General features: G+C 47.8%; 1 protein-coding gene across 2 annotated transcripts in view; it reads right to left on the bottom strand.

The window, feature by feature from the left end:
• TBC1D9B (TBC1 domain family member 9B) overlaps window positions 1–13,737 on the bottom strand; it is a 47,403-nt gene that overhangs the window by 20,151 nt on the left and 13,515 nt on the right. For both annotated transcript variants that reach the window (XM_047865565.1, XM_047865574.1), the window contains exons 5-7: window positions 13,303–13,561; window positions 12,019–12,226; window positions 8,915–9,127 (exon numbers count right to left, since the gene is read on the bottom strand). In XM_047865565.1, the coding sequence (XP_047721521.1) occupies window positions 8,915–9,127; window positions 12,019–12,226; window positions 13,303–13,561 (680 nt within the window). The remainder of the gene's footprint in view (window positions 1–8,914; window positions 9,128–12,018; window positions 12,227–13,302; window positions 13,562–13,737) is intronic.

The following is a 13,737-nucleotide window of genomic DNA, read 5'->3' as shown; positions in this document are numbered from 1 at the left end:
CCCCGTTCATGCTCTGTCTCTCTCTGTCCCAAAAATAAATAAACGTTGAAAAAAAAATTAAAAAAAAAAAGAAATAAAAGTCTGATCCCAGTCTGATTTTATTCTTTCATAAATGACTTGGTCTTTTTGGATTGGTTGTCCTCCCAATTTTTTCAACTCTTTATTTTTTATGAATGTTTATTTATTTTTGAGAGGGAGGGAGGGAGGGAGAGAGAGAGAGAGAGAGAGAGAGAGAGATAGAGAACGAGCACAGGGTAACAGCAGAGAGAGGGGGAGACACAGAATCTGAAGCGGGCTCCAGGCTCTGAGCTGTCTTCACAGAGCCTGACGTAGGGCTTTAACTCATGAGCCATGACACGAAGACCTGAGCCAAAGTCAGGAGCTTAACTGACTGCACCACCCACGTGCCCCTCAAATCTTTAGTTTTTACCATGTTCTGTAACAATTATTGGCTATTCTGTACTGGTTTTCCCAGTCGTACAACAGGCCCTTCCACTGTGCACGTTCAAGTCTTTTTATACTCAGAAAAGTTTTCGTGACTGGTAGTTTCTATCAGTTGTTATTTTATCTATGCTCTTTGGTTTTCAGTTCCAGGGACCTACATTAAACATAAGTTGGATCTTTTTTGCCTGACTTCTATACTATGGCTTTTGGCTATTTTTTTCTCTTTCTTCACTTGTTTTGACCTCCTCTGACCCCCAACCCTCCCTTATCCTTTGATATCTATTCATTGTTTCGTTCTCCTTGTGCAATACTTATTTTTCTTCCTTTATTATTTTTAAAATTTTATTTATTTATTTATTTATTTATTCAATATATGAAATTTATTGTCAAATTGGTTTCCATACAACACCCAGTGCTCATCCCAAAAGGTGCCCTCCTCAATACCCATCACCCACCCTCCCCTCCCTCCCACCCCCCATCAACCCTCAGTTTGTTCTCAGTTTTTAAGAGTCTCTTATGCTTCCTTTCTTTTTTTTAAGTAGGCTCCGCACCCAGCATGGAGCCTGATGCAGGGCTTGAACTCATGACCCTAAGATCAAGACCTGAGCTGAGCTCAAGAGTCAGACACTTAACTGAGCCACCCAGGCGCCCCTGTCTTTTTGTATGTGACACTTATTTCTGAAATATTTCTGTAGTTTTTTTCTAATTCTTTTCTGACTCTTGTCAACTCTCTTTTCTTTTGACTGGTCACTTTGTTTCTGAGCTTTCTAAAAGTTCTATTTATACCATTCTTCAGTAGTTTCTGTCATTTCTAATTCTTTAAAAAAATTTTTTTTTAACGTTTATTTATTTTTGAGACAGAGAGAGACAGAGCATGAATAGGGGAGGGGCAGAGACAGAGGGAGACACAGAATCTGAAACGGGCTCCTGGCTCTGAGTTGTCAGCACAGAGCCTGACGTGGGGCTCGAACTCACGGACCATGAGATCATGACCTGAGCCGAAGTCAGACGCCTAACCGACTGAGCCACCCAGGCGCCCCTCTAATTCTTTTTAGATCATTTTGAAATATTAGGGTACAGTTTTCATCTGCCTTGGAGGGATACTGTTCTGATGTGTTTTTTTAATTTTTTTTTAATGTTTATTTATTTTTGAGACAGAGAGAGACAGAGCATGAATGGGGGAGGGGCAGAGAGAGAGGGAGACACAGAATCGGAAGCAGGCTCCAGGCTCTGAGCCATCAGCCCAGAGCCCGACGCGGGGCTCGAACTCACGGACCGCGAGATTGTGACCCGAGCTGAAGTCGGACGCTTAACCGACTGAGCCACCCAGGCGCCCCTGTTCTGATGTGTTTTCATTGTCTGTGGAAGGTTATTTGGTTCATTTCCCCCCCAATTATACCTTTGTATGGAGTGCAATCACAATCTTCTGTTGCTTGTGTTTAAATGATATAGATTCTTCTGCACTTTCAGGAGGATGTCATACATGTCAGGGAGATGTGGGTCCGGGTAGCTTTCCGCACTGAGCCGTTAGGGGGGTCCATCTTCTGCTGTACCTCTCTGTGGAGCCCTCTCCCTTTAGGACTTCCTGATCCATCTCCGCTACTGTCAGAGGCTTCTCTCTGTTTTAGCCCCTGGGTTCCTGCCCTGCTCTGTCCCAGGTCTGAGGGAGGGCTCTTTCTTCTTGGGAGTTATCAGTGGTGTTTCAGATCCTTTACTGCCTCAGCAAAGCTGCTGACTCTATATCCAGTTAGAATAATGCTACCGTTGGTGGTTTGACCCCATCTACTTGTAGCTAACCCTTCCACCTGCTTTTGTTGAAAACAAAACTTCCACTCTTAAAGTTGGTCTGGGCCTTTTCCTGAGGAAACTTGGTAAGATTTAGAAGTGACCCTGCTCCCGTCACCTTGTGCCAGTTAAAGGCCACTCCAGTCAGGCTTTTCTTCCTGTCTTTCCACTGAGCAACTCTCGTCAAGGCCACTATGACCTCTGTTTGTTCTCTTCAGTAGTCCGTTCTTAGTGTTCGTTATGCTTGACGTCACACTTCATACACCCTAAACTGAATTCTTCCAATTTTGCTCTTCCTGCATCTTCCCCAGGTCCTTAAATGGTGGCTTTATTCTCTAAGCTGCACAGTCAATGCTACAGCATCATTTCTTTGTAACCCCCCCTCTTTCTCCCATACCCAGATCAAACCCAAAAGTTTAACCTCAGATCTACTTCCAAAACGTATGTGATATACAAACACTGAACAATCCAAAAAGGAAATCAAGAAAACAATTCCATTTCTGACAACATGGAAAAGAATAAAGTGCTTAGGGATAAACCTAGTCAAGGAGGTGAAAGACTTGTTGGCTGAAAACTACAAAATCTTGCTAAAAGAAATTAAAGAAGGCATAAAATAAACAAAGACATTTTGTGGTCGTGGATTAGGGGAAATAAGATTAAGATGTCAATACTCCCCAAAGTGATCTACAGATTCAGTGCAATCCTCATCAAAACCCCAATGACTTTTTTTTTTAATCTTCAATTTTTTTTAAGGTTTTTATTCATTTTTTGAGAGACAGAGAGAGACAGAGCGCAAGCAGGGAAGGGGCAGAGAGCGACAGAGACACAGAATCTGAAGCAGGCTCCAGGCTCTGAGCTGTCAGCACAGAGCCCAACGTGGGGCTCAAACCCACAAACCGCAAGATCATGACCTGAGCCGAAGTTGGCCGCTTAACCAACTGAGCCACCCAGGTGCCACCCTCCCCCAATGACTTTTATGCAGAAAAAAAAAAAAAATCTATTAAAATTCATATGGAATCTCAAGGGCAGGACCACAAAAAGCCATAATAATAGCCAAAGAAAATGAAGTTGGAGGTTTCATACTTCCTGATTGAAAAATTTACTATAAAGCAGGGGCACCTGGGTAGCTCAGTTGGTTAAGCATCTGACTCTTGATATTGGCTCAGGTCATGATCTCACAGTTGTGGGATGGAGCCTCGGGTCAGGCTCTGTGTTGACAGTGCAGAGCCTGCTTGGGATCCTCTCTTTCCCGCTTGCTCTGCTTCTGCATCCTCTCTTTCAAAATAAATAAACATTAAAAAAATTACTATAAAGCAATAGTTAAAACAATGTGGTACTGGCATAAAGACATATAGATTAATGGAACAGAACTGAAAGCCCAGAACTGAACCCTCGAATATATGGTCAAATGATGTGTGACAAGGGTGCCAAGACTGTTCAAGGGGAACAGGTTAAGTTTTTATTGCAAATGGTGCTGAGAACTGGATATTCACATGCAAAATGATGAAGCTGGACCCTTACCTCACACCATACATGAAAATTCACTAAAAACTGGAGCACAGACCTAAATGCAAGAGCTAAGCCAAAAAACTCTTAGAACAAAACACAGAGAAAAAGCTTCATGACATTGGATTGGCAATTATTTTTTGGATATGACATCAAAAGTGCAAGAAATAAATGAAAAATAGATAAACTGGACTACATAAAAATTTAGAACTTCTGTGTATCAAAAGGCATAATAATCAAAATGAGAAAACAACCCATGGAATGAGAGAAAATGTTTGCAAATTACATATCTGATGGGTCAATATGCAGAATATATAGATAACTTCTCTAACTTGACTACAAACAACCCAATTTTAAAAAAGGTGAAGAAGGGCTTGAATAGACATTTTTCATAGAGGCTAAACAAATGGCCAGTAAGACATGAAAAGATGCTCGGTATCACTAATCACTGGGGAAATGCAAACCCAAAGTTCAATGAGATACCACTTCACATCCATTAGAAAACTCAGAAAATAACAAGCATTGGCATGGATGGGGAGAAACTGGAGCCCTTGGGCATTTGCTGGTGGGAATGTAAAATGGTAGAGTCATTGTGGAAAAAGGTATGGCAAGTCCTCAAAACATTAAACACTGAATTACCCATTGACTTCTTCCCAGCAATTCAACTTCTGGGTATATCCGTATGAACTGAAAGCAGGGTCTTGAAGAAATATTTGCACACCCACATTCACAGCAGCATTACACAATAGTCAAAGGGTGGAAGGAAACCAAGTGTCCATCAAAAGATGAATGGCTAAGCAACCATGGTATAAACATACAATGGGATATTATTCAGCCTTAAAGAGGAAGGAAATTCTGACATGTGCTACCATGAGGATGAACCTTGAGGACATTATATTAATAAGATCAGCCAGTCACAGAAGGAACTCTTATAAGACGCACCTTGGGCAGTCAAGTTTGTAGGAACAGAAAGGGGAGTGGTGGTTCCCAGAGGTGGCAGGGAAGGGGGATAGGGAGTGAGTGTTTCAGTTCTGCAAGACGGAAAGAGTTGATGGACAGATGGGGGTGGTGGTGATGGTTACACAAGATGTGAATGTACTTCACACCACTAAACTGTACACTTAAAAATGGTTAAGATGGTGGGGTGCCTGGGTGTCTCAATCAGTTAAACGTCCAACTTCAGCTCAGGTCATGATCTCACAGTTCGTGAGTTCAAGCCCCAAGTCAGGTTCTGCAGTGACAGCTTGGAGCCTGATTGGGATTCTTTGTCTCCCCCTCTCTCTGCCCCTCCCCCACTCACACTATCTTTGTCTCTCTCAAAATAAATAAATAAACTTAAAAAAATGGGTAAGGGGCGCCAGGGTGGCTCAGTCGGTTAAGTGGCCAACTTTGGCTCAGGTCATGATCTCACAGTTCACAAGTTCAAGCCCCATGTCAGGCTCTGTGTGGACAGCTTGGAGTCTGGAGTTTGCTTTGGATTCTGTGTCTCCCTCTCTCTCTGCCCCTCCCCGGCTTGTGCTCTCTCTCTCAAAAATAAACATTAAAAATTTTTTTTAAAAAAATGGTTAACATGGTGATTTTTAGGTGATGTGTCTTTTACCACAATTGAAAAACAAAAAAGTACACCCTGAATTTGACCACCTCTTACCAGCTCCACTGCTATCTCCCTCGACCATGGCTCTATTGTCCCACGTCCTGACTACTGTAACAGCCTTCCAACTCCGCTTCTGTTTTCGCCACTCTCTAGTCCAGCACTGTCCAGGAGACACAGAATGAGAGCAGCGTGGGTAATTTAACACAGTCTAGGAGCCATATTAAAAAGCGTGAGAGAAATTGGTGAGATAAGTGTTAGCAACATATTTTATTTGATCCAATATAGCCAATATATGATTATTCCAACACAGAATTCATAGAAAAGGTTACTGAGATCTCTTTTCATTGCAAATCTTCAACCTCTGGTGTCTAGTTTATGCTCATGGCACGTTTGGATTTGGACTAGCCGCATTTTAAGGGCTCAAGAGCCACGTGTGGCTTCTGTACTGAGGAGCTGCACCTCTAACCTGTTCCCAACACAAGGCGCCACAGTAGTTCTGTGAAAGCATGCACAGATTGTGTCGCTCCTCTGGTCAGAACGTGCTGACAGCTTCCCGTATTACTGAGTCAATGCTAACGTGCTTACAAGGTCTACAGGCTTCCATGCTCTGGCTTCCTGCCTCCTCTCTAACCTCACTTTCCACACTGGTCTTCGCTTGTCTCTGCAGCCTGTGCCAAGCTCAATCCCACTTCCGGGTCTTTGCACCTGCTATGTCCTCTGCCTCCAACACTCTTTCCCCAGATACTTCATGGCTTGTTCCCTTCTTTCAAGCTTCTGCTTAAATGCCATGTGATTGGAGCCCCTCCTTTGTTTGCTTATTGTCTGTTTCTCTCACTAGAATATGAACTCTGTCTAATCTGTTCACTGCTCTATTCCCAGTGCATAGAATAGCACCTGGCACCTGATAGAAATGCAATAAAAATGTGTTGGGTGAATGATGACCATTTAGAAGGGGCCAGGGGCCTGTGCTTACTCTGGCCCGGCAGCCCTGTCCTTTGTGGTGCTGGGCCTCATGAAGGCAGCTCAACATGCTTGCTCATGTCTCTTTCCATTCAACCTAAACTTACTCTTCCCTTGAAATCCCAGATCAAGCCCAGCTTCCTCTAAGAAACCTTTCTGAATGTTTCTAATGAACAGGTTCTGTCTGGCCCCTTCCCATCCATTCCTTACCTGCTTAATAACTTACTGAGCATTGATTACAGGGGTGGAAAATTTAAAGGTCTCTGTGGGCCAGACCAGGTGGGGGCTCTAGGGAGCTGAAAGCCATGTGCTACCTCTTGGCTCCAATGCCACCTGGTGGGAATGTGAGCGCTGTCACACCAGGGCCGCAGATTTTTCCAGAGAAGCCAAATATGTGGATTTTTATATGGACTCTTCTAGTCTTGACGTGTTTTCACAAACTCAGATTGACCCACAGCACACACATCTTGTCATACCAGGAAGCAGGCAAAAATGACCAGGGTTGTGTCAAAAGGGCGCAAATGTGAACCTCAGTGGGCTCTCTCTGGTCACAGATGGACTGAGGATAATAACTGTCATGGATTGAAACATATCAAGGCGCCCAAATCTGTAAGTTCACAATTACACTACAAAATAGACATAACAAATGACATGATCACATCTGGAGGATGCTAGGGAACTGACTCATCATTTGAAAAACTGGTGAATAAAAAAAAGGAAGGCTACAAGGTTTACTCTGCCTTTCCTATGCGAACTGTGCCTCAGGTAACTAGGTAGTTGATGAGGGGGCTCCTCTCAATATGGAAGTATTCCAGCTAATAAACAGAAGGAATGGTAGTAGTAGAGTGCCACCATCTTGCAATCCCTGATGAGTTACCAGATCTATACAGGGCTCGACAGTGACTGATAATGGCACATAACACAATGACCAGGTATTAATATAGCTCTTGGTGGAAGTATGTAGCTCCTCAATCACCCCACATACAAGTAGATCTGCCCCCTAAACACACAAACAACTGAACCTGAATCTGATCTGGATCTCACTATCCAACTACCAAGTGACAGAAAATAGGGGACAAAGGGACACATCAGGAAAAGCACAAATGACCCAATTCCTTCAACAAAACACTGCAAGAAAAATGAGAGAGCAGAAGTCTACAGATAAAAAGGAATTTAAGAGACGTATCAATTGATCGCATGTGACCTATCTGTACTTCAACGCAAACGATCAAATAGTAAAAAGTTTGGGGAAACGTGAATACAAATGCAGTTGACCACTGAGCAACACGAGTTCCAACTGCACGGCCTCACTCACACACGGATCTTTTGGATAAATACAGTATTGTAAATGTATTCTCCTTTCCTTACGATCCTCCTCGTCTTCCTCTTTTTTTTTTTTTTTTAAAGGTTTTACTTTTAAATAATCTCTATCCCAACGTGGGGCTCAAACTCACAACCCCGAGATCAAATTGCATGCTCCAACAACTGGGCCAGCCAGGCGCCCCTCCTTATGATCTTAATGACACTTTCTTTTCTCTTACGTTATTGTAAAAATGCAGTATATAATACATATATCGATAACATACAAAGCATATGTTAATCAACTGTTTATGTTATTTGTAAGGCATCCAGTCAACAATAGGCTGTTAGTAGTTAAGTTTTTGAGGAGTCAAAGGTTATACGTGGATTTCTGACTGTGTGAGGGGTCGATGCCCCTAACCTTTGCATTGTTCAAGGTTCAACTGTCTTTGTTTTTTTTTTAATGTTTATTTATTTTCAAGAGAGTGCCAGAGAGAGAGAGATGGGGACAGAGGATCCGAAGCAGGCTCTGCACTGACAGCAGTGAGCCTGATATGGGGCCTGACCCCACGGACCGTGAGATCATGACCTGAGCCGAAGTTGGGACACTCAACCAACTGAGCAACTCAGGCGCCCCTCAACTGTCTTTGATATTAAGGAATTATTGTTAATTTTGTTGGTGTAATAATGATATTGAAGGTAAGTCTTTAAAAAGGAGGCCTTGGGCACCTGGGTGGCTCAGTTGGTTAAGCACCTGACTCTTGATTTTGGCTCAGGTCATGATCTCATGGTTTGTGAGTTTGAGCCCCACATCATGACAGCATGGCACCTGCTTGGGATTCTCTCTTTCCCCCACTCTCTGCCTCTCCCCCACTCGCAATCTCTCTCAAAATAAATAAACTTAAAAAAATAAAAATAGATGAAAAGGAGGTCTCTCCCTGTAAAATCCCTGAAAGATTGACAGAAGAAATACCAGTAAATAAACCCATGCTGGATAGGCCTTGATAGTGTAGCAAAAGTTCCTCACAGATGGAAATGAGGTTGGCTGGTCAAGCCAGGGAAGGTTTCTTATGTGGAATGGGACTTGGCGCAGACAGGTGAGGCTCAGAGGACTGGGGGGTGTGGTGGGGTGCAGAGAGGCCTGTGAGGTCAGGCAGTGTGTGGCTGGGATACCGGGATGGGTGCTAGATTAGGCTCTCCATCCTGCACCCAGAGGGTGCCCTCCCCACCTGAGGCCACAACAGGCACCATAAGATCAGACTCCAGCATGGAGGCCCTGGCCCTGGCCCCGATCCCCACCTCACGGCTCCCAAGGGGCCCTCTTACCTCTGGGGCCGGCTCCATGGTGCTGGCTTTTCTTCCCACTCCACTGCCGCCCGGCTGCTTGGATGGCATCTTCTGGAGGAAGTCAGAGATCCTCTGAACTAAAAAATCACGGTCTTTCAGGTTGGCGAACAAGAAGGTCATTTTGCTCTTGGTGCTAATGGACAGAGGACTGGGCAGGACACTGGAGCTGTCAGCTTTTTCAACAATAGTCACCTGAGAAGGCAAAAAAAACACAAAACCCCAACCTATTAGGCATCTGTGTCTTGGGACAGAAAGCTGAACAGTTTTGTACGTCTGAGACACAGCGGCCTCACATAGTTCTCTCCTGGCCAGGGCGCTGTGAGGGGTCAGGGGAACTCTCTGGGCCCCACTGCATCCATATGTGCACTCTGCTGCTTGCTAACATGTGACTCTGAGCAAGTTATGTGCACATCTAAGCCTTGTTTCCCCCAGTTGATGCGGACGTGAGCATATCAGCCTTGCAGGGCTGTCATGAGAATGATGATGCAGAATGAAAGGTGCTCAGCCCAGCTGCTGGTCCATTTGACTTCCCAAAGATGTCCGGTTACTCTCTTACTCTAAAGCACAGTGAGTGGCCCTGCTTGCACTTGCTGACAGTGTGTCCTGGGTCCAGCTCTGACCTTGAGGCGTGTGGACAGAGCATCACAGGTGTGGAAGGTACAGAAAGGACTTTGAAGGGATGCCTCTGCAGAGCCTGCAGCCCAGGGGCTGGACTATGGACATGTAGGTGAAGCATAGTTCTCACAGGTGAGTAGGGACCAAAGGGTGAGCTAGGACTCCATCAGGCTGCTTCGTGCCGAAGGCACCTCCAGGGAGGTACAGGGAGGTAGCAACTGAGGTTGAGAACTGGTAGAGCCAGGGGAGGAACTGGGGCAGACATCAGGGCAGAATTCCCAGCGAACACCCTGAGGAAGGGATGGGACCAGCTTGACAAACAAGGAAAGGCTGGAGAAGCTGGGGCAAGAGTGAGGACGAGAGGGATGTGTGAGTGTGTATTATGTGTGCATGTGTATGTATGTGTGCAAATGTACGTGTAGGAGTGCACATGTGTTATGGTGTGTATTTATGTATGTATGTATGTGTAGGTATGTGCATGAATGCATATAGGGGTGGTAATGTGTACATGTATCTACATGCGTGCAAGATGTGTGTGAGCGTGTGCGTGTGTGTGGTATATGTGCAGATGCATGTGGGTGTGTGTATGGTGTGTGTATATGTGGATAAGTATGTGTGCAGATGCATATGAGTGTGTGTTTGTGTGTGTAAGCACATCTGCATGCATGTAAGCTAAGACCTAAAAAGGAGTGAATGGTTCACTAAAGGTCCACAGGTCACAGCAGTCAGCTGGGGACTCTTCTAATCACAGGAAATGCTGGACAAGCCGGGGCAGGACACTGACATGCTGTGGGAGGAGGGGACTAATGGGGTTCAGTGCAGGCAGCACCCTCCTGAGGAGGTGGCTGTGGAGAGGAAGGGACGTGCTATGGTTGGGATGCGGGAACAAGGCCAGGTCAAGAGCAAGGACGGCTCCTGCTTCTGAGCTGAGCAGACGGACGGACGGACGGAATGCTGCTTCCCAAGGCTGCAACAGGAAGAGCATGTTTGGAGGGTGGGTGCAGAGTCAAGAGCCTACTGGGTGTGGGCACACAGCATGCTCTGAGTGGAAGGCCCTGTGAAGTGCCCTGGTGGGTGCAAGGAGGATCATCAGCACCAGGCCGGGTCTGTCCAGACTAGCTGCGGGGCCAGTCCCATCCCAAGAGCCCCAGACAGTCTGCCCCCGCCTCAGCCAGAGCTCTCTGCCATCAGAAATGGCAGGATCAGGGGTGTCTGGGTGGCTCAGTTAATAGACCAATTCTCAGTTTCGGCTCAGGTCATGATTTCATAGCTCATGAGTTTGAGGCCCACCTCAGGCTCTGCACTGACAGTGTGGAACCTGCTTGGGATTCTGTTTCTCTTTCAAAATAAAAAGTAAAACTTAAAAAAGAAAAAAAAGGTAGGATCATCAGGAGAAATAGAGCTGAGGCCTAAGGAGACCTCTGCACCCACCCTAGGTCTCAGGGCCAGGTCAGCACAGCGCCCAGGATAGACTCACGGGCCCAGTGCAAAAAGGGAACATGGGGTTAGGGGCTACCTGAGCCTTGAGCTTCTGGGTCTGTGGCTCTTTTGAGTCCTTTGCCTCTGACTTCCCTTGGAGAAACGAGGCAGCACATAGAACCCCCCACCCCTGCTCATAGCTGCACCTACAGTTTGAGTGCGTTGTACAAATGCAGGGAGGTGTCACTGTTCTGGGTTTTTAATAAAATCAAGATACTGTGATTTGGGTTATAACTGAAGAACCTTACTGGGCTTCATAGAGTTGAACAGCCCGCCTGTTCTGCTGGGCCATGAGGAAGAGGAGGCCTGGGAACCTGCTGTGACTGTGGGGTCAGTGCTTTCCATCTGGGCAGGGGCCCTCTCCCTCACTTTCTACACCCTTCACAGCAGCACAGAACAAATGGCCTTGCCTTCAAGGTCTCTGTGGAAGCCTAAGAGACCTGAGAAAAAACACTTCCGACAGGTGAGAGCTGTCCCGTCCCTGAAAGGTGAAAGCTGACCCTTATCTGTGACAGGTGAGAGCTGCCCCCATCCCTGACAGGTGACAGTGGACTTCCAGCCCTGCTGGAGCCAGAGTCACAGCCAAGGCAAGTGTTAGGAGAGGAACAGTGAGATGGCCTCCAAGAGTGACATGGTGGGGCTGGTGAGGGTCCAGAGTCCTCCAAGCCCAGCCAAGAACAGGACTTTGTTCAAGTCCAACTGCAGGGCCAGGAAGGCAGGACTTGGGGACACTCACCTGCTGGACACCACTGGGATTTGACTGGAGAGGCACAGGACTTTCCTGAAGTTACCTCATGTCCCAGTGTGAGTGCTTCTGGCATGCCAAACCCCACCCTGCTCCCCAACAGTCAAGGGGATCCCTGAGGGAACCTGGCAGCTGGAGGGGCCTGGCCCCAGTGCAGGGGCTCAGGGAAGTTGCTGACTTGCTCTGTACCCTCCGCAGGCCCGCCACCAGATGTCGTGGAGCTGGCATGGCACTGGGGGCTCACCTCCCGGAGGGGTATGATGAGGTGGCATGCGTCCTCCTCTTTGCTGGCAAAGCAGATGTAGTTGCTGGAGATGAACATCTGGCCAGGGATGTGCAGTTTGTTGAACGGGGTCCACAGCGTACAGCCTGTGTGGCCATCCAGGCGCTCATCCCTGGGCAGCCGGAACGTGGCCCGGTAGCACTCGTTCTTGGCTCGGGCATCCAGGTCTCTGGGAAACCAAGGTGGGGTGGGAGGAAAGGAGATAAGAGTGAGGACACAATATGCCCGCAAGGGGACCTCAGAGCCTTGGTTTCCACACGGGATTGGGCTCTTTGGGGTCATGCCCCAGGGACCTTGGAATTCAATAAAACACACACAGCAGATGGCCATGTACCACGGGAGACATCTGCATGACCAGCAGAGGACATGTATGCAGCAAACAGTGTGCCTTTGGGCCGCAAGGGCTCTGGAGGACACCCACAGCTTGACAGGGCTTCACACGTTGCTTGCTCAGTGCTGAGGATGGACAGGGCCCCAGTGCCCGGGGGTTCCCCACACCTGCCCTGCATGCCTCTGCCCCAAGGCTGCTACTTCTGCCAGGGAACACCCAGCCCCACCCAAACACCCAGAGGAGGACTCCCCAAGATGCCCTGTTGATGAATGCAAGGGTATGCTCACTTATCTGATGGCCATGTGAAGTGGCCACCTGGCACCCTGGTCCTGGCCCCTTTGGTGGCTCTTTCCTTGGAAATATCTTTCTCCTCAGCCCCCCGGGGGAGAGGGGGCTGCCAGCAGCCTGAGCAAGGCCTGGCAGGCATACCCTGATGGACAGTGTCAAGTCCTGGCCCTGCTTGTTTCCTTTCTGGAAGGTTCCAGCAGCAACCCCATCACTCACATATGGAGAGTGACATCCTTGGATGGACATGCTGGTCCTGAAGGTGTACCTCACGGTCTGGGCCAAGGCCATGGTCTCTGGGGGCAACCCAGGAAACAGCCAGGCGGGGATGAGGTCTTGGTACACAGGTATGAATCCGGGAACCCTTGAGCTCCCGGCCAGTCGTGCGGGTTTGCAGCTACAATTGAGGAACACAACGGTAGTGCTCCGGGGAGGAGGGCCAGCCATCATTACTGTCTACCAATCGCCAGCATACGAGCCCCTCCACCTCACAGGGCTTTGAGAAGTAACTCTTTGTGGTTAGTAGTAGCTATTTTTGGATGGCACCTCTGTGGACCTCATGGTGTCCTCCTGTCCCAAATACACCCCGAGAGGGGGGCGGGTCCCTCCCACCCCAGAGGGCCACTCACCGCTTCAGAGCCGAGATGTTCCTGTGTGGCCGGGAAGGCCGGGGCAGTGCCTTGTCCTCCAGGAAGCCCTCACTGTCCAGCAGCTGCCGCATGGCCAGGTTGGCCAGCTGCTCCATGAGCTTGAAGGTCTCACCGATGTTCAGGAACATGGAAAAGAAGAGCTCCTGGTCCCGGGTGTCCACACGGATGCTCTCGGGGAAGAGCAGTGTGGCATTCTTCTCCAGCCTTGTGACGTCTACCCATTGCACCACCAGGCTCACTGCATGCCCGCAGGACAGATACACCAATGGGTCAGACGGGCCGGAGGGCTGGGCAACACGTGCACCCACTGGGACAGCCGCTCCCCAGGGAATCACTGACTGTGTGTCCCCGAGGGAATCACTGACTGTGTGTCCCCCATGCCTGAGCCTGGTTGTGCTGGGACATGTGATCCAC

This window comes from Prionailurus viverrinus, chromosome A1 (assembly GCF_022837055.1).
Source record: "Prionailurus viverrinus isolate Anna chromosome A1, UM_Priviv_1.0, whole genome shotgun sequence".
Lineage (NCBI taxonomy): Eukaryota > Metazoa > Chordata > Mammalia > Carnivora > Felidae > Prionailurus > Prionailurus viverrinus.
This window is presented reverse-complemented; position numbering and strand designations above follow the sequence as displayed.